Here is a 20,644-nt window from a genome sequence, read left to right on the forward strand (position 1 = left end):
CCATTACACGAATGTCAACCTCCCCAGCAGCACTGGAGGCCAAGAAAGGGGTGTGCTGGGCCCTGGAGGATGGGGATGGATCAGGCATCCACAGGGGCCGTCATTGCCAAGTGGGACAGGAAAGGACCCAGCAGGCATGTGTGGCAGAGATTTGGTGACTGGATTGGGGTGGGAAATGGACATAAGGGAACCAGCCCAGTATAAAGGACCTCACCCAGAACACCCTGGAGCATAAATCCACTGACAAAGTTCATCTGAGATGGGACAAATAGAGTCTAGTTTCATTACCCCTTATAATCCCTCAGAATGAGGAGGCTGTGGAGTTGGTGGTGCCATCATAAACTCTTTCATGGACTAAACCATCCACCAGTCACTATCTTTGGGGCTCCCTCTCTCCAGCTCCAGTCATGTGGTTTTTTTAAGAAACTGACAATCATGTTTGCTACAGGAACAGGGTCATGTGACCTTGTAAAGCCAGTCACAGGACCCCATGGCTCTGCCAGGATAGTTGGTCCAGGGCTGGACTTGTGATCTGAGATGGGCCATTCAGAGCACTCCCTTGAACCTTGATAGCTCTAAGCTTCTTCCTTCCTGGTTAGATGTCTTCAGGATATAAAACCCTAGGGCAGGTAGCTTTGGATTCCCTCACTAGGTGTAGAAGCCTTAAGAAAGAAAGCTGTCAGACTAAGACAATCAAAGAAGAGAGAGGGGAAAGAGTGAGGATGAGAGAGAACTGATGACTTCTGATTTCGTGGGTCCAGCCACTGAGATCTTTGAATCTGCTCTAGTTCCTGTGTCCTGGATCCCCAAAATTCTTCCAATGAGTTCTCCCTTTCCTGAAAGCCATTTGGAGTTGGGCTTCTCTCACTTGTGATTCAGAACTGTTCCTAGATTCTCCCCGATCATTATGTACCTCCCAGATACAAACAGAGGCATCCATTTGTTTTAGAACGGTTAAGAGTGAAACCTTTTATTTTTCAGTGAGAATATGACTTTCAGAGCACCAAACACAGTTTACCAGCATCCTGGGCAGGAGTGCCCTAAGTGTGAGCAAGTGTGTGTTAGGACTGGCCTGAATGATTCCTGAACAAGTCCAAGCATTTACACAGCAGGAGCCAGGCCAATCCTGTTATTTCCTCGGTCATAAACTGAGAAATACAGCCTCAGGAAGACGTCACCCAGGATCCATTGGTCTGTGTCGTCCCCATGAAAGGTGCTAAGGCATAAGCTATTAGAAATCTGAGGGAGACAGAAATATACACCAGTTAGCCTGAGCCCTTGTCTGCAACCCTCCTCAATATCCAGACCTGCCACACTTCTTGTTTTTATTTCCTTCTTTTGATAAGTATCAAGTGGTTTCCTTAGAAGCTGGGGAATGTGAGAGTTCATGCAAAAAGTTAAAGGGCCAAGACATATGGTTGCCATGAGGAAGGGTGTGGGGGAGGCGAGGATTGGGAGTTTGGGATTATCAAGTGAAACTAATATATACAGGATGAATAAATAGCATAATCCTACTACATAGCACAGGGAACTATATTCAATATCCAGCAATATACTGTAAGGGAAAAGAGTAAGAAAAAGAATATATATACTTGTTTTTGTGTAACTGAGTCACTGTGCTGTATAGGACAACTTAATGCAACACTGAAGATCAGCTACACTAAAACAAATCTTTTTTAAAAATGAACAAGAGTGGTCATAGTTTCCCTCAGTCTCTGTTTCTTTCAGTCCACTGTTCACTGCTTTCTCTACAGAGAATGCCTTTTCTTTTTCCCACTTTTCCACGACCTATTTTTTGTTTAAAAAAAAAAACTGTTAATTTTGTATTGAAGTATAGCTGATTAACAATATTGTGAGTTTTAGGTAGACAGTTAAGGAACTCAGTCATATATATACACACATCCATTCTCCCCCAAACTCTCTTCCCATCCAGACTGCCACATAGCATTGAGCAGAGTTCCCTGTGCTACACAGTAGGTCCTTGTTAGTTATCCATTCTAAATAGATTAATAGCAGTGCCCACAATGCATTCTTTAAGACTGCTCTCAAGCTCTCTAGGCAGCCTTCCTGGACCCACAGTTACCATCCCTGAAGACTTCAGACTGGGTCAATGACTTACCCTGGTTCTGCCATAGTCTGTGGCCCTCATCACTCCTAATCTGTTCCCAGCACACCTTTGCACAGCTACCGGGGTACCATTTGCATGGAATCCAGTATAGATTTGCCTCAACCCAAGCATCTCCTCTTTCCTCCATGAGGCTGCGTTTTAGAATTACTGAAATTCCCTCTCTTCCTCAAAGCCTTCTTTGAGCCCATCAGCCTGCTCTGAACTCCCACAGGGAGCTGATAGGAAGCCTCCACCCTATACCGGGGCTTTGCAGTCACTGTGCACCCTTTATTCACCTTAGCATCCAACCTCCCCACAGAGGGGACTAGTATCCCAACTCAGAGAGAGAGCACTGAGGCTTAGCAAGGGGAAGTTGCAGCCAAGTATTAAGGTAATTGTGTTATTTATCACCCCAATCTGGACATTTCTGAGATGGAATGGGAGACTGCTAATCACTACGGTGGGACAGCACACTGCCAACCCCGCTTGTCACATGGTCTATTTGAGGGGTTGCTAGAGCTGACTTTCCGTGTTTGTACACCTGAGGGCTCTGGTTGAACTGAAGTTCTGTGAGTACTGAGGCCCTTAGTGTTCCCCTCTCCTTGTGACTCCCACCATGCCAGCACAGAGTAGTGTCTCAACATTTATTTCTGGATGACGGATGTCCCAGACTGCCCTTTACTCTCAAGTGGTTGGTTTTGTGGGAGGCACTGGCCCAGCCACAGGGGCTCAGCAGCATCTGCAATGGTGTGACCTGGCCTGCAGAGGGACTCCTCCTCCCAGCAGCAACCCAAGAGTTCTTGCCTATGTGCGTGCTAAGTCACTTTAGTCGTGTCTGACTCTGTGCAGCCCTATAGACTGCAGCCTGCCAGTCTCCTCTATCCATGGGATTCTCCAGGCACGTCTACTGGAGTCGATTGCCATGCCCTTCTCTAGGGGATTTCCTAATCCAGGGATCAAACCCGTGTCTCTTACATCTCCTGCATTGGCAGGCAGGTTCTTTACCACTAGCTCCATCTGGGAGTCCCAGAACTGAGAAGCAGCTCTCTGGATTGGCCCCTCACCTTTTGGATGTAGGCTTCAGCAGGCACTGAGTAATCAATGCCATTGATGGTGAAGATGACAGGAGGCAGGATACTGATGACAGGACACAAAACCATGTACTGTTGGGGAAAGAGGGAGAGAGGTTGGCCCAGGAGATCCTTGTGTAGGGGAACTGGGAGAGACCTGTGTCATGACCCTTCACCTCGGAACCGTAGGGCATAGCGTGGATGAACTTTTGGATGTTGGTGACTGGTCTTGCTGGGCCATGGATCAGTGATGTCCCGGTATCCACAAGAGCCTCGCAGCCGTGTTCACAGCCAATCACTCTCCCATTCATGGAGATGCTGAGAAACAGTGGGACAAAGTGGGCATCAAGATTACTCAGAAGTCTCCCTCACAGCTGCCCTCTGCACGACTGACTCCCAAACAGTCCTTCAGCTCTTGCCCTGACTCTGTTTTTCTTTGCTCTCATCATGTCACCTTCTTTGATATCCTTAAATGCAGTACTTGAGAAGCAGTCCTAAAGTGAGGAATAGGACAGGGAGATCACTTTCTCCCTCACAAATTCACCAAAAGAACATTTGAATGCTGAGCAAATTCCACAAAACAACTTCTGAATGCCAGCAGAGCACATCAGTCACCCAGAAAAGCAGCCCATTGTCTTTGCAAGGAGGTAGGAAACAATATAAAAGACAAAAAGAGACAAAAGAGGTAGGGACGGAGCTCCATCCCAGGAAGGGAGTCTTAAAAACGAGAGAAGTTTCCAAACACCAGGAAACACTCTCACTGCCGAGTCTGTGGCGAGCCTTGGAACCACAGAGGGCAACATAACCGGGAGGAAAAATAAATAATTCAAACCCACAGATTATGTGCCCAATGGTAACTCCCCCAGCGGAGAAGCAGCGCAGGTGTCTGCATCCGCGACTAGCAACCGGGGTCTGGGCGGGGAGGCACAGGCTGCATTGCTTAGAGTAAGGACTGGGCCTCAATGCCCCAAGGGCAATCTGAAGGAACTAACTTGGGGTAGCAAACCAGACTGTGGGATAGCTACCATGTGAAAAGCCCTAACCTAGGACACCACCAGGCTCACTCACAGAACAAAGGACTGACTAGAGCTACACGAAAAGCCCTAAGCTAAGACACAGTTGGTGATGGACAAGAAGGCCTGGCGTGCTGTGGTTCATGGGGTCGCAAAGAGTCGGACATGACTGAGCAACTGATCTGATCTGATCTGAAGACACCATCAGGCCCACTCATAGAACAAAGGACTGAGCAGAACTTTCCAGCTGCAGACCATCCCCCTCCGGTGACAGGCAGCCAGAGCCGGAAGGGGGCAATCGCGGCCCCAGAGAGGCATTATCTACCAAACTGCAAGCAGGCTTTGTTGTTAACTAAGACTTCTTGGGATTCTGGATGGTCAACATCCACCTGAGAAGGTGCACCAGTTTACACCCAGAAAACCAAGAGGCAGGGACGGGGGAGGCGATAAGTCACAGCGACTTGCCAAACACCTGGTCACCTGAGCTGCTCAGACCTGGGAAGGGCACAAAATGCAGGCCCAACCCAGTCTGTGCCACTGAGGACTACCCAAGTACCTAAACCTGAGCGTCTTAGACCTGGAAAGTGCATACAACCCAGGGCCGGCCTCAGACAGTTCCCAGCAGAGCAACCTAGAGCCTAAGCAGTATAGACAGGGAAAGCACACACGCCATGAGCGGGAGCAAACCTAGTGTGGCCGAGTTACTGCAAGCACACGCCAGTGTTATCTGTTGGCAGCGTCCCTCCCTCCCCACAGCACGACTGAACAAGTGAGCCTAAAAACGTGTCCACCACCTCCCCCTTGTGTCAGGGCGGAAATTAGACACTGGAGAGACCAGCAAACAGAAGAAGCTAAAACAGAGGGAACCACCTTGAAAGTGACAGGTGCAATAGATTAAAACCCTGTAGTTAGTACCGACTACATAGGAAGGGACCTATAGATCTACAGACATATAAGCAGAACAAGGAACTATCTGAAAATGAACTGGCCCCATACTGCCCACAACAACACCAGAGAAAGTCCTAGATATGTTTTTACTATATTTACTATCATTCTTTATTTTTTTAATTTTTTTTAAATTTTAAGTCCTCTATTACTCCTTTAATTTTCATTTTTATAACCTACTATTACTTTGCAAAAATAAAAAGAGAGAGACCCTATTTTTTTAAAGCAAACTTCACTATATATATTTTATAAATTTTGTGACTTTATTTTTTTTCTTTAATATTGTATTTTTGAAAATCCAACCTCTACTCTATATTTTTAATCTTTGCTTTTTGGTATTTGTTATCAATTTTGTACCTTTAAGAACCCAATCTTCAGTACCCATTTTTACTTGGGAGCAAGATTACTGGCTTGACTGCTCTCTCCCTCTTTGGACTCTCCTTTTTCTCCACCAGGTCACCTCTATCTCCTCCCTCCTCCTTGTCTTCTCTACCTAACTCTGTGAATCTCTTTGTGTGTTCTGGGCTGTGGAAAACACTTAGGGAAATGATTACTGGCTGGATCTGTCTCTCTCCTTTTGATTCCCCCCTTTTTCCTCCTGGCCACTTCTATCTCCTTCCTCCCCCTTCTCTTCTCTGTGTAATTCCATGAACATCTTTGAGGAGTCCAGACTGTGGAGCACACATAAGGAAGTGATTACTGGCTACCTTGCTCTCACTTCTTTTGATTCCACCTCATCTCATTTGGGTCACCTCTAACTCCCTCCTCCCTCTTCTCTTCTCCATGTAACTCTGTGAACCTCTCTGGGTGTCCTTCACTGAGGAGAAACTTTTCATCATTAACCTAGATGTTTTTTCAATGGTGCTATATAGATGGAGAAGTCTTGAGGCTACTGTAAGAATAAGACTGAAAACCAGAAGCAGGAGGCTTAAGTCCAAATCCTCAGAACACCAGAGAACTGCCTCTAGGGAACATTAATCGACAGGAGCTAATCAAATGCCTCCATACCTACACTGAAACCAAGCACCACCCAAGGGCCAACAAGTTCCAGAGAAAGACATAACATGCAAATTCTCCAGCAACAGAGGAACACAGCCCTGAGCTTCAATATGCAGGCTACCCAAAGTCACTCCAAACCCACTGACATCTCATAACTCATTACTGGACACTTCATTGCACTTCAGAGAGAAGAAATCCAGCTCCACCCACCAGAACACCGACACAAGCTTCCCTAACCACGAAACATTGACAAGCCACCTGTACAACCCCACCCACAGCAAGGAAACTCCACAATAAAGAGAACTCCACAAACGCAAAATACAGAAAGGCCACCCCAAACACAGCAATATAAACAAGATGAAGAGACAGAGGAATATCCAGCAGGTAAAGGAATAGGATAAATGCCCGCCAAACCAAACAAAAGAGGAAGAGATAGGGAATCTACCTGATAAAGAATTCCAAATAATGATAGTGAAAATGATCCAAAATCTTGAAAACAAAATGGAGTTACAGATAAGTAGCCTGGAGACAAGGATTGAGAAGATGCAAGAAAGGTTTAACAAGGACATAGAAGAAATAAAAAAGAGTCAATATATAATGAATAATGCAATAAATGAGATCAAAAACACTGGAGGGAACCAAGAGTAGAATGACAGAGGCAGAAGATAAGATAAGTGAGGTAGAAGATAGAATGGTAGAAATAAATGAAACAAAGGGGGGGGGGAACAAATTAAAAGAAATGAGGACAATCTCAGAGATGTCTGGGAAAATGTTAAACACACCAACATTTGAATCACAGGAATCCCAAAGAAGATGAAAAGAAAGACCATGAGAAAATACTTGAGAAGATAATAGTTGAAAACTTCCCTAAAATGGGGAAGGAAATAATTACCCAAGTCCAAGAAACCCAGAGAGTCCCAAACAGGATAAACCCAAGGTGAAACACCCCAAGACAGATATTAATCAAATTAACAAAGATCAAACACAAAGAACAAATATTAAAAGCAGCAAGGGAAAAACAAAAAATAACACACAAGGGGATTCCCATAAGGATAACAGCTGATCTTTCAATAGAAACTCTTCAGGCCAGAAGGGAATGGCAGGGGATACTTAAAGTGATGAAAGAAAATAATCTACAGCCCAGATTACTATACCCAGCAAGGATCTCACTCAAATATTAAGGAGAAATCAAAAGCTTTACAGACAAGCAAAAGCTGAGAGAATTCAGCACCACCAAACCAGCTCTCCAACAAATGCTAAAGGATCTTCTCTAGACAGGAAACACAAAAAGGGTGTATAAACTCGAACCCAAAACAATAAAGTAAATGGCAATGGGATCATACTTATCAATAATTACCTTAAACATAACTGGGTTGAATGCCCCAATCAAAAGACAAAGACTGGCTGAATAGATACAAAAACAAGACCCCTATATATGTTGTCTACAAGAGACCCACCTCAAAACAAGGAACACATACAGACTGAAAGTGAAGGGCTGGAAAAAGATATTCCATGAAAATAGAGACCAAAAGAAAGCAGGAGTAGCAATACTCATATCAGATAAAATAGATGTTAAAACAAAGGCTGTGAAAAGAGACAAAGAAGGACACTACATAATGATCAAAGGATCAATTGAAGAAGATATAACAATTATAAATATATATGCACCCAACATAAGAGCACCGCAATATGTAAGACAAATGCTAATAAGTATGAAAGGGGAAATTAACAATAACACAATAATAGTGGGAGACTTTAATACCCCACTCACACCTATGGATAGATCAACTAAACAGAAAATTCACAAGGAAACACAAACTTTAAATGATACAATAGATCAGTTAGACCTAATTGATATCTATAGGACATTTCACCCCAAAACAATTTTATCTTTTTCTCAAGTGCACACAGGACCATCTCCAGGATAGATCACATCCTGGGCCATAAATCTAGCCTTGGTAAATTCAAAAAAAGTGAAATCATCCCAAGCATCTATTCTGAGCACAATGCAGTAAGATTAGATCTCAATTATAGGAGAAAAACTATTAAAAATTCCAACATATGGAGGCTGAACAACACGCTGCTGAATAATGAACAAATCACAGAAGAAATCAAAAAAGAAATCAAAATATGCATAGAAATGAATGAAAATGAAAACACAACAACCCAAAACCTATGGGACACTTTAAAAGCAGTACTAAGATGAAGGTTCATAGCAATACAGGCATACCTCAAGAAACAAGAAAACGGTCAAATAAATAACCTAACTCTACACTTAAAGCAACTAAAAAAGGAAGAAGTGAAGAACCCCATGGTTAGTAGAAGGAAAGAAATCTTCAAAATTAGGGCACAAATAAATGCAAAAGAAACAAAAGAGACCATAGCAAAAATCAACAAAGCCAAAAGCTGCCTCTTTGAAAGGATAAATAAAATTGACAAACCATTAGCCAAACTCATCAAGAAACAAAGGGAGAAAAATCAAATCAATAAAATTAGAAATAAAAATGGAGAGATCACAACAGACAACACAGAAATGCAAAGGATTGTAAGAGACTATCAGCAATTATATGCCAATAAAATGGAGAACTTGGAAGAAATGGACAAATCCTTAGAAAAGTACAACTTTCCAAAACTGAACCAGGAAGAAATAGAAAATCTTAACAGACCCATCACAAGCACGGAAATTCAAACTGTAATCAGAAATCTTCCAGTAAACAAAAGCCCAGGTCCAGACGGCTTCACAGCTGAATTCTACCAAAAATTTAGAGCAGAGCTAACACCTATAATACCCAAACTCTCCCAGAAAATTGCAGAGGAAGGTAAACTTCCAAACTCATTCTATGAGGCCACAATCACCCTAATACCAAAACCTGACAAAGATGCCACAAAACAAGAAAACTACAGGCCAATATCACTGATGAACATAGATGCAAAAATCCCTAACAAAATTCTAGTAATCAGAATCCAACAACACATTAAAAAGATCATACATCATGACCAAGTGGGCTTTATCCCAGGGGTGCAAGTATTCTTCAATATCCTCAAATCAATCAATGTAATACACCACATTAGCAAATTGAAAAATAAAAGCCATATGATTATCTCAATAGATGCAGAGAAAGCCTTTGACAAAATTCAACATCCATTTATGATAAGAAAAAAAGAACCCTCCAGAAAGCAGGAATAGAAGGAACATACTTCAACATAATAAAAGCTATATATGACAAACCCACAGCAAACATTATCCTCAATGGTGAAAAATTGAAAGCATTTCCCCTAAAGTCAGGAACAAGACAAGGGTGCCCACTCTCACCACTACTATTCAACATAGTTTTGGAAGTTTTGGCCACAGCAATCAGAGCAAAAAAAGAAATAAAAGGAATCCAAATTGGAAAAGAAGAAGTAAAACTCACTGTTTGCAGATGATGACATGATCCTCTACATAGAAAACCCTAAAGACTCCAGAAGAAAATTACTAGAGCTAATTAATGAATATAGTAAAGTTGCAGGATATAAAATCAACACACAAAAATCCCTTGCATTGCTATACACTAACAATGAGAAAATAGAAAGAGAAATTAAGGAAACAATTCCATTCACCATTGCAATGAAAAGAATAAAATACTTAGGAATATATCTACCTAAAGAAACTAAATACCTACATATAGAAAACTATAAGATACTGGTGAAAGAAATCAAAGAGGACACTAATAGATGGAGAAATATATCATGTTCATGGATCAGAAGAATCAATATAGTGAAAATGAATATACTACCCAAAGCAATCTATAGATTCAATGCAATCCCTATCAAGCTACCAACAGTATTTTCCACAGAGCTAGAACAAATATTTTCACAATTTGTATGGAAATACAAAAAACCTCGAATAGCCAAAACATCATAAGAAAGAAGAATAGAACTGGAGGAATCAACCTGCCTGACTTCAGGCTCTACTACAAAGTCACAGTCATCAAGACAGTATGGTACTGGCACAAAGACAGAAATATAAATCAATGGAACAAAATAGAAAGCCCAGAGATAAATCCACGCACATATGGACACCTTATCTTTGACAAAGGAGGCAAGAATATACAATGGAGAAAAGACAATCTCTTTAACAAGTAGTGCTGGAAAAACTGGTCAACCATGAGTAAAAGAATGAAACTAGAACACTTTCTAACACCATACACAAAAATAAACTCAAAATGGATTAAAGACCTAAACGTACAACCAGAAACTATAAAACTCCTAAAGGAGAACATAGGCAAAACACTCTCCGACATAAATCACAACAGGATCCTCTATGACCCACCTCCCAGAATATTGGAAATAAAAGCAAAAAGAAAACATATGGGACCTAATTAAAATTGAAAGCTTCTGCACAAAAAGGAAACTACAAGCAAGGTGAAAAAACAGCCTTCAGAATGGGAGAAAATAATAACAAATGAAGCAACTGACAAACAACTAATCTCAAAAATATACAAGCAACTCCTTCAGCTCAACTCCAGAAAAATAAATGACCCAATCAAAAAATGGGCCAAAGAACTAAACAGACATTTCTCCAAAGAAGACATACAGATGGCTAACAAACACATAAAAAGATGCTCAACATCACTCATTATCAGAGAAATGCAAATCAAAACTACAATGAGGTACCATCTCACACCAGTCAGAATGGCTGCTATCCTAAAGTCTACAAGCAATAAATGCTGAAGACGGTGCACAGAAAAGGGAATCCTCTTACACTGTTGGTGGGAGTGCATACTAGTACAGCCACTATGGAGAACAGTGTGGAGATTTTTTTAAAAACTGGAAATTGAACTGCCATATAACCCAGCAATCCCACTGCTGGGCATACACATCGAGGAAACCAGAATTGAAAAAGACACATGTACCCCAGTGTTCATCGCAGCACAGTTTATCATAGCCAGGACATGGAAGCAACCCAGATGTCCATCAGCAGACTAATGGATAAGAAAGCTTTGGCACATATACACAATGAGTATTACTCAGCCATTAAAAAGAATACATTTGAATCAGTTCTAATGAAGTGGATGAAACTGGAGCCTATTATACAGAGTGAAGTAAGCCAGTAAGAAAAATACCAATACAGTATACTAATGCATATATACGGAATTTAGAAAGATGGTAATGATAACCCTGTATGCGAGACCGCAAAAGAGACACAGCCTTTTGGACTCTGGGAGAGAGTGAGGGTGCGATGATTTGGGAAAATGGCATTGAAACATGTATAATATCATATGTGAAAAGAATCGCTAGTCCAGGTTTGATGCATGATACAGGATGCTCAGGGCTGGTGTACTGGGATGACCCAGAGGGATGGTATGGGGAGGGAGGTGGGAAGGGGGCTCAGGATGGGGAACACGTGTACACCCATGGCAGATTCATGTTGATGTATGGCAAAACCAATACAATAATGTAAAGTTAAATAAATAATTAAATTAAATGTAAAAAAAATAAATAAATAAAATGCAGTACTTGAATAGGTTCTTTCCTACCTCAGGACCATGACACAAGCTGGTCTTCCTTCCTAGAAGACCCCACTCCCCTTTGACTAGCTAATTTCTCCTCATCTTTCAAATTCCAGCTTAACCGTCATGGTTTCAGTGAAGTCTTTCCCCCAGTGTATATCAAACTCCTGTCTTGGTCATTTTCTGTAGACCCTTCCTCATGTCTAGCATTTACCAAAGTGACAATTCACTATGTGTGTGAGTCATTTCATGTACATCTTCTTAGGTGTGAGGGCAAGTTTTATTCTCATTGCCTCGCTAAAGTGCCTGACACACAGTGGATGCACAGTGAGTGAATGAATGAATGTGAAAATAATAAATCAGGAACATCCAAAGAGCTATATCCAGTGTCTCAACAATAACGGGTCAAACACACAGTGAAGATGGAGGTTCCCTGGGGCAGCAGATTCTCATAGTGGGAGACAAGCTGCCCTGGGAGAGGGTGTCTACCATTACTGCTCATTCACCAAGCTCAGACACTGAGGCCCTGGCCAGATGATACCTGATAGCCCACGGAATCTCCAAAGGACAGGGCAACTTTTGTCTGAGGGTATCACAGAGATTCCCATCAATTACTATGCTGGTTATCAGGCCACTCCTGGATCCCACCTTCCTGATTCTATCAATCACAGAGCCTCCTCCACTGTGTGCTTAGGATGGGGGTCAGGGGTGGGTAGCTATGGTTATGTGGAGTGTCTCTTTTTATGAGTTGCTTTCAGGTCTCAAGACTGCAGCCAACCTCTCTACATAGCTGGGTAGCTTCTCCCTAAGGAGACCAGATTGTCCCATTTGTTCAGGACTTTCTCTGTTTTTAAACTGACATTTATATGTACTGAGAACTTCCTCAGTCCTGGGTTCAGTTCAGTTCAGTCACTCAGTCATGTCCAGTTCTTTGTGACCCCATGAACTGCGGCACGTCAGGCCTCCCTGTCCATCACCAAGTCCCAGAGCCTACCCAAACTCATGTCCATTGAGTCAGTGAAACCATCCAACCATCTCATACTCTATCATCCCATTCTCCTCCCTCAATCTTTCCCTGCATCAGGGTCTTTTCAAATGAGTCAGCTCTTCACATCAGGTGGCCAAAGTATTGCAATTTCAGCTTCAACATTAGTCATTTCATTTTCCATTCATTTTCCAATGAAAACCTAGGACTGATCTCCTGGGTGGACTGGAGAGGATGGACTGGTTGGATCTCCTTGCAGTCCAAGGGACTCTCAAGAGTCTTCTCCAACACTACAGTTCAAAAGCATCAATTCTTCGGCCTTCAGCTTTCTTTATAGTCCAACTCACATCCATACATGACTACTGGGAGAACTATACCCTTGACTAGACGGACCTTTGTTGGCAAAGTAATGTCTTTGCTTTTTAGCATGCTGTCTAGGTTGGTCATAACTCTCCTTAACCTAGACAATTGGTCATCTTATCACAACTCTGTTCAGGCTGAGGAAATTCTCCCTGATCCTCTGTTCACCACACTGTAGGGTCCTCTAACCATGCTCCCCACATCACAGAGCAGTGGGTGCAGCCCTCCCCCAGCTGCACAGACCTCTCTGGACCCTGTGAAGGACCCTAGTCTGAGCCCTGGTCAGAAGGCCTGGGATGATTATGAACCCATGGGTGATTTGTGTATCTATGTGTTTGTGTGTTTGTGTATGTATTTATGTGGCTCTGTGTGTCTGTCTCTCTGTGTGCTTGTGTGTATCTGTCTGCCTAAGTGTGTTTATATATGTGCCTATATGTGTGTTTATATGTGTCTGTGTGTGCTTATATGTGTGGCTTTATGGGTGGAGCATATCTCTGTGTGTGACCATGTATCTGTGCATGTGTTTGTGTGCTTGCATGTGTCTATGTATAGACGTGGGAGCATCACTTGCGGTGGCATTCAGAGGAAGAGGCTTACCGGTCCACAGTTATTAGCCAGCTTTTGGTTTGGGACACTGGTATCCAGTTGAGCTTTCCCTTGTGGTAGGAGTGGTCCACCCCACCTAACATCAACACACTGCCATTCTCCTTGCGGCTGTCGAGAGAATAAAAGAGGGGGATTCCTTGGAGGACTGTTATGCTGGGCAGTCTGAGGGCTGTGCTTGTCCACCCAACAAGGCCCTAATAGGGTCCCCATTTTACAGATGCAGAAATTGAGGGATTGAGATCCAGACCAAGATTAGTCACTGGCTAGAGTGGCACAGAGCAGGTTAGAAGCTGAGTCACTTGGCCAGGTTCCACCCACCTAGGCTTCTGAAGAGGCCCTGTACCTCCTGCAACCTGAATACCCTCAAAGGACAGTGTGCTGAAGGGCTTGGGCTTCCCCCTTGTCCAGCCTGTAATTTTTTCAGAAAAATCAAGGCCTGAGAGTGCTAAGGGTGTGGCTTCAGGTCACCCAGGGTTGGTTTCATCTGCCTGTGACCTGTGCTGTCCATGGGGCCCCACATTCAGCAGGGCCCCCCACCTCTGTTATCTCTGTCTGGAAATTCCTAAGACTTGTTGGATAAGGTGTCCCACACTTCCATTTTGCACTGTCTCCTGAAAATTATGTAGTTGGTCCCGGTGAAATGTTAGTAAGGAAGGAAAGATTTCCACCATCGCTCACTTTCATTCCATTTCAAATTCGTCAGCAAACTGTGTTACTTTTTCCTCCAACTTTTATCCTGACACCTTCCATTGCTGTCCCACTCCCCTCACCCCCGAGACCAAGCCACTGCCCTTGAGCCCATGAGCTAGGCTGTGTTCCAATAAAACTTCATTTACAAAAGCCAGTGGTGAAGCCAGGTGAAGCCCTGGGGCCATAGTTATCCTGGGCTACACAGTCTTTCAGGATACTTCTGTAACAAGTGTTCTATAATATTCATCCAACTGAAAGCATCTCACAGCTAATTTGGAGAGAGAGCTTGTCCAGCTCAGACTTACGTGCTCAAGTAGAAGGCAAAGATAGGCTCAGAAATGGCACCTTGTTGCTTCAGCTTGTCAAAGATGGGGATGGTTCCTGGGACAGCGAGGCTGGGGTAGGACAAGCCCAGGACACCATCAAAGGGTGCGTTATCAAACCCGAATTGCTGCAGGCTTAGGCCAAACGGCTGGTCAGTGCTGACAAGTTTCCCGATCTGTGGGAGAGAAGAGTGTTCGCACATAAAGGATTGGAAGTAGGACTGGTCTCGGGGGTGCAGATGACATTAGAACCTCAGAGAAGAACTGAGTCCTGGCTGTGCCCTGGGTGGACTTCAGATGGTTAAAACAAGCTGGGACAGAAATTCGGGTTCCATTGTTGTGCGGACGTGAATTTTAATCAACACCAGCCATTTCTGCAAACACCATCTGAGTCAAATTGGCCTCATGCCTTCTGCACAGGTAGGGAAACCAAGAGTCAGGACTGGACCCAATGGTGCCCTCTTGAGGACAAAATGAGTAAAGAGCAGGGTAGTCCTCTCTTTGGCATCACTATGATCTGATGACAGAAATGGACTGAATTTATTGCAATGTATTATGGATTCTGCGTTTGCCAAGGAAGGCAGGAGCCCATTTTACAATGTCACTGGTAGGGTTCTTATGAATATGCCACCTGGGAAATATACATTTAGGGGTGTGTGTGAGAGAGAGAGAGAGAAATAGAGAGACAGGGGAAATCCTCAGGCACTTTGGGGAGGGAGGCCATAGATTTTACTAGACTTTCAGTGGCCCCCTAGAGTGAGAACCCATTTATCAAGTCCCTCCCGTATGTGTGGGCCCCTGCTTTTGCTGCCTGGATATCTGAAGCCCTAGGCTGCCCCCAGGGTTGCCCAATCAGTTTTATTCTCTCTCAAATAACCCCACACCTGCTTGAGTCCTGACAAGCCAGCCCAGCTACCACTTCCCAGATGTGTGACTTTGGCAAGGCCCTTGCTCTCTATACCTCAGTTCCCTCATGTGTATCATGGAACTAATCATAGTAACTTCTGTGTGGGGTTGTTGCAGGATTAAACAAGTTATTACCATGAAAGTACCCAGCACAGTTTGAGAATATAAAAGTGGGTGCTTTTTTCCCTGTCCCTGTTCCCAGCCAAATGAACCTTGAGCTTCTCACGGGCAAAGGAGCTGCAAGTCCACATCCCAAGCCACTCTCTGGGTTAGCCACTCTGGGAGTTTGAGTGTCAGCAGGGGCCCTGTCTCCCCAGGGACAGGATTCTGCAGGTAAGGCGGCTAGTCACAAGGGGAGTTAGGGAAGGACGGGCCCTGCCAGCTGGTCCTGCATCTGTTGTGTAAGCAGTGGTCACTTCATAGCCAGTTCTGACCTAACATAGGCCATCTATGGGGACCACGAGGGGGTTGGTTAGTGCAGATCTGATTCAGCTTCTGTTTCCATGTTACCCGAACAGTGTCATAGGCAAGAACTCCGTTCATCATCCCAGATCCGTAGAGGATGTGGAAGGGCCTGCGCGTAAGCCGGAAGGTGGAAGATTTGTGATGGTCGAAGGTAATATGTGTATCTGCAGACATGAGAGATGAGTGTCAGTCAGGTCATAGGGTGGAGGGGATGAGTCAAGATGGGGAAGGTGGTACTCACGACAGGCAGGACTGATGCACTTGATGGAGGGCACCCACAAGTCAGATGAGCCCGTGTCAAAGACAACCCGGAACTCCTTAGGGGGTGTTCCAATGGTGATGTTACCCACATAGGCCATCTAGAGGGGCCAGGAAGAAGTGGATTAGTGCAGATAGGGCTCCCCTCGATTCCCAGACTGCTGCCTTCCTCTGGGTGTCACATGGCTCTTGAAATCACTTTCCAACCACCATTCAGCTCACAACCTTTGCTCAGAGTGCCTGCATTTGATATTTTTTCCTGTGCTATGTGGTATGCAGGATTTTAACTCTATGACCAGGCATTGAAGCAGTACCTTCTGTATTCGAAGCCCAGAGTCATAATCACTGAACCCCCAAGGAAGTCCGGTGACCTCATCTGAGAAGCTCTCTAGTCTCCTCTTCAAACCCATCCTGAGCACCTCCTTTTCCAGGAAATCCTCTTAATCAACCCCAGCCACTCCTTCTAAACTCAGACCATGTTTGATCAACACCACACAATTGGCCCTTTCACTAAACATGTATTTACTCTTTGCACATCTCTCAGGGTAGCTTGGCCATTCTTGAATAAGAGATGAGACCTTTTTCAAGTCAATAATAATTATAGTGTTAGATTCTTATGGCATCATGTGCTATAGGGTTTCAGTAAATTTTTGCTGTTTTGATTCTTGGATCTCTGGAAGCTGAATTCCTCTACCTGGGGATTCACACTTGATTTCCAGTTGGCTTTATTTTTTATTAGAGATGGCTTACCACTTCACCTGTAACTGAGTGGCTCACTTAGTTCAGAAAGAACAATCTCCCTCAAACTAATGCCACATCTTTGGCACAGAAATAGATGTTTACCTGCCACCTGGTCATTGCTGGGCCGTTACCACAGACCAAGAGTTAAGGATGAGAATGTCTTCTCCTCTGGGAATGGGGCCCCTGTTCCCCACTGTTTCTGCCTCCTGCAGGAGCCCCAGATCCAATATCCCACCTGGAACCTCTAGATGAGCCCCACTGCTAGGCCAGAGCACAAGGGGGCGCTGTGGAGCACCAGCCTCCCAGCCCACTCACATCCAGAGCGTTCCTCAGGGGGTGAGTAGATAATTTGGGGTCACTAGCAGAATCATCGGACATTCTATTGGCTTGTTCCTCCAGGAAACTGTTCAGCAAGTTTTTTTCCCTCAGGATTTCTCGCATTGTCTTCGTTTTAGTTAGAGGCATTCTTTCACCAAGCATGAGGAAAAGGAAACAAAGAAGGAACAGTAGTCAACTGTCAGTGTTATAGTATAACAGTCATACCTGGCATTGTAATAGCACTGTATATTTTCCAAGCATTTTTTTTTGACTGCCATCTATTATCAGAATGCTGTGCAAACACAGGGCAAAGACATAGGTTTGAATACAGATTCTGTTGTGTTATCTTGGGTCAGCCAATTGAACATTTGGAGTCTCAGTTTCCCTATCGGTAAAAAGGTGGAAGGGATAACCCCCACCCACCCCCCATATAGAATGCTTTGGCTGTTAAATAACATTTTGGATATAATGTACCTGATATATAGGGAGTCTCAACAAAGACAGCCATTACCGTTGCTGTTGCCACCCCACTATATCTTTCTCATAGAAGGTTAGGGAGGGAGGAAGAAGGGGGATTCTGATTCTCTCTTTACAGGGAAGAAATTTGAAATGCAAGGTGTTTGTGAAGTGACTGTGATCACATGGCTTGTTCGAGGTAAAAACAGTCTAGATGTAGCCTAATCGTTCTCCAGAGTTGAAGCAAAAGAGAGGGGTGAGAGAAGAATCCAGGAGAAGGAGAACAAATTAGAGAAACTAAGAGGCTAGAGAAACAAGAAAGAGTCAAAATTGAAAAGAGAAAAGAAAAGGAAAAAAAAAACAGAGAGATCTACATGAACAGAGACATCAAAGAGATGGAGAAATAAATAGATGAAGAGATAAATGAGAGAGATATAGAGATGCAGACGTGAACACATACACACAGAAGTAGAGAGAGAACAGAGAGGACACCTAGAATAAAATGTAGAAAATGCTACTCAGCAGGACCACACGTATATTTGCATAGGATGAGCAATGAACAATTGCAAGGTGTTCCATTTTCATATAGGTCATGACCGCACGCCCAGAGTTGTACAACCCTGCAGGTCTACCTCAAGACCCTTGGAACCCACATTTCCCATGGCAAAGTACTTGCCAATAAGTGAGAGTTGAACTTTAAGACCATCTTGGAATGATTATATTCCCTTCTAACCTTGACAGGTAGAAGAATATGAGGAAAATAAGAAAAAAAAAAAAAAACAGAAAGGAAGTTGATGCCACTTACAGTCCCTGTACTTACATGACTATGCACTCTGAGAGGGCCACCAGCCCAAGGAGCACAAGCCACTTCATGCTTCTTTCCTGGCTCCAAGTGCTCGCAGAAGATCCGGTTCTGGTCTGCAGTGGTGATCAGGCCCTTCCAGTTATATATGTTCAGAACTACCTTAATTGTTCCCTTTAGGCCATTATTAGATTTGATAAAAATAGAAACCTCTCGATAAAATCTTTACCTCAATCAGTGCCCTTGGGGAGTGGACTTTGAAGATTCTCAGAATACAAAGAGTCTACTATAATCTCTTCCTTGAGGCTTGGCTAGAAAACTAAACTGAAGTGCATGCATTATCTGAGAGTGTGGAAAAATTTGCCGACCTAGAGACAAAACACTGCTATTAACGTGATAAAAGTGAACATTAGGGGCCAGGCTAGACATTTGTGATCTCATGTGGTCTTCCTAGCCACTTTGTGAGATATGCATTGATGTCCTCAGTTGGAGAGGAGATTGCAAGAAGGAAAAGCCATCAAAAAGACTTTAGGGGCAGCCCAGGGACATACGAGTCACTTTAGGTAGTGGGAGAGATGGCACAGATCAGGGGCACCTGTGATGCCAGTCTGCATCAAAGAGCTAGACTAGAGCAATATTTCAATTGCACGGTTTCAATATTGGAATAAACGTCATGCATCCACAAGATACTTTATATAATCCAACAAGCTTATACAGAAAACCCTGTGTGCTGGTGTCTGGGTTAGATGCTGGAAAGAGTCAAAGAGGATCAAGACACAAGTGGTCCATATCTTCAGCAAGCTAGCAGTCTGGGGCTGTTCTCACAAATTCATGGCCCAGGAGGCAAGAAAATGAATACAAGGACTAGGTGGCTATGCTAAACACTGGGCAGCACAAGCCTTACCACTGAGGGCAGCCTCTCCTCCGCTCCAATCATGCTGGAAAGCAGGCCAGTAGGCCAAGTTTTCAAGAGAAGTCAGAAGTCTGGATACTTGTGTACAATCTCCTGATTTTAATGTTAGCAACATTTTTTTCTTTTTTCAGAAAAAAATAGTGAGAATAAAATCTCCACAACAGAGTGCTGGATTCGGCCTTCAGTCTATGTAGGTTTTTATTTCTGGCCTAGAGGTGAGAGTGCAGTGGGGACAGAGAGGGATTTAATTCAAGTTGGTTGATGTAAAGTGATTGAATCCATATTAAACATATTAGTTTTCTTTCTATTTATAAACTAAGTCACCAGACACATATAAACCAATGAATTTAATACTGTCCATTTGCTCAAGATAAATGGATATATCTCTGATATAATTTCCCAGTAGGGCCCATGCCATGAAAAATTTTGTCTGCCCAACCAAACATATAAAGAAATAATTTTGGAATGTCTTATCAGTCAAAGAAGACAAAGAAAACCACTCAGAGCTCCTGCCCAGCCTGAGATGAACAGCAAAAGTCGTTCCGTCGTGTCCGACTCTTTGCAACCCCATGAACTATACAGTCCATGGAATTCTCCAGGCCAGAATACTGGAGTGGGTAGCCTTCCCCTTTGCCAGGGGATCTTCCCAACCCAGGCATCGAACCCAGGTCTCCCACACTGCAGGCGGATTCTTTACCAGCTGAGCCACAAGGGAAGCCCAAGAATACTGGAGTGGGTAGCCTATCCCTTCTCCAGAGGATCTTCCTGACCCAGGAACCAAACAGGAGTCTCCTGCATTGCAGGCAGATTCTTTACCAAATGAGCTATCAGGGAAGCCTGAGATGAACAGGGCTACCTGTTAAATTCTTACTTCAGCCAAAGTAAAGGCAATAGTGTTTTATGGTTGCTTGCAGGTGTCCTAGGGCCTATTTCCAAATGAGGTCTATCCCGGCCTATCCCTTGGATACAACAATGGGAACCTGGCATGCTCACCAGGTGTGGATAGATGGGACGTTGTGTCTTAACCTTCATTTTTACACATTGTTTAAATTCAATTTCACTGGTTCAATACCGACAGAGGGAATATCTAACAAATGACACACACATACACCATTTAACTCAGCAGTTCTACTTCTAGGGATCAATCCCAACTATACACACTGCCAAGAATATAAAAAACCACCTGCACAAGCTG

At 43.6% G+C, this 20,644-nt stretch overlaps 1 protein-coding gene across 1 annotated transcript; it reads right to left on the minus strand.

Annotated features, from left to right (window-relative positions):
• Positions 1-956: 956 nt before the first annotated feature.
• LOC133241276 (pregnancy-associated glycoprotein 2-like) lies at positions 957-18,835 on the minus strand. Its single transcript, XM_061406540.1, has 9 exons — positions 18,555-18,835; positions 17,276-17,426; positions 16,203-16,320; positions 16,007-16,125; positions 14,573-14,766; positions 13,569-13,685; positions 3,354-3,495; positions 3,172-3,270; positions 957-1,239 (listed from the first exon to the last, which is right to left on the minus strand). Exons 1-9 carry the CDS (start codon positions 18,605-18,607, stop codon positions 1,102-1,104), a joined length of 1,131 nt encoding a protein of 376 aa, XP_061262524.1. The 5' UTR covers positions 18,608-18,835; the 3' UTR covers positions 957-1,101.
• Between the last annotated feature and the right edge of the window lie 1,809 nt (positions 18,836-20,644).

Source organism: Bos javanicus, chromosome 29 (assembly GCF_032452875.1).
Source record: "Bos javanicus breed banteng chromosome 29, ARS-OSU_banteng_1.0, whole genome shotgun sequence".
NCBI lineage: Eukaryota > Metazoa > Chordata > Mammalia > Artiodactyla > Bovidae > Bos > Bos javanicus.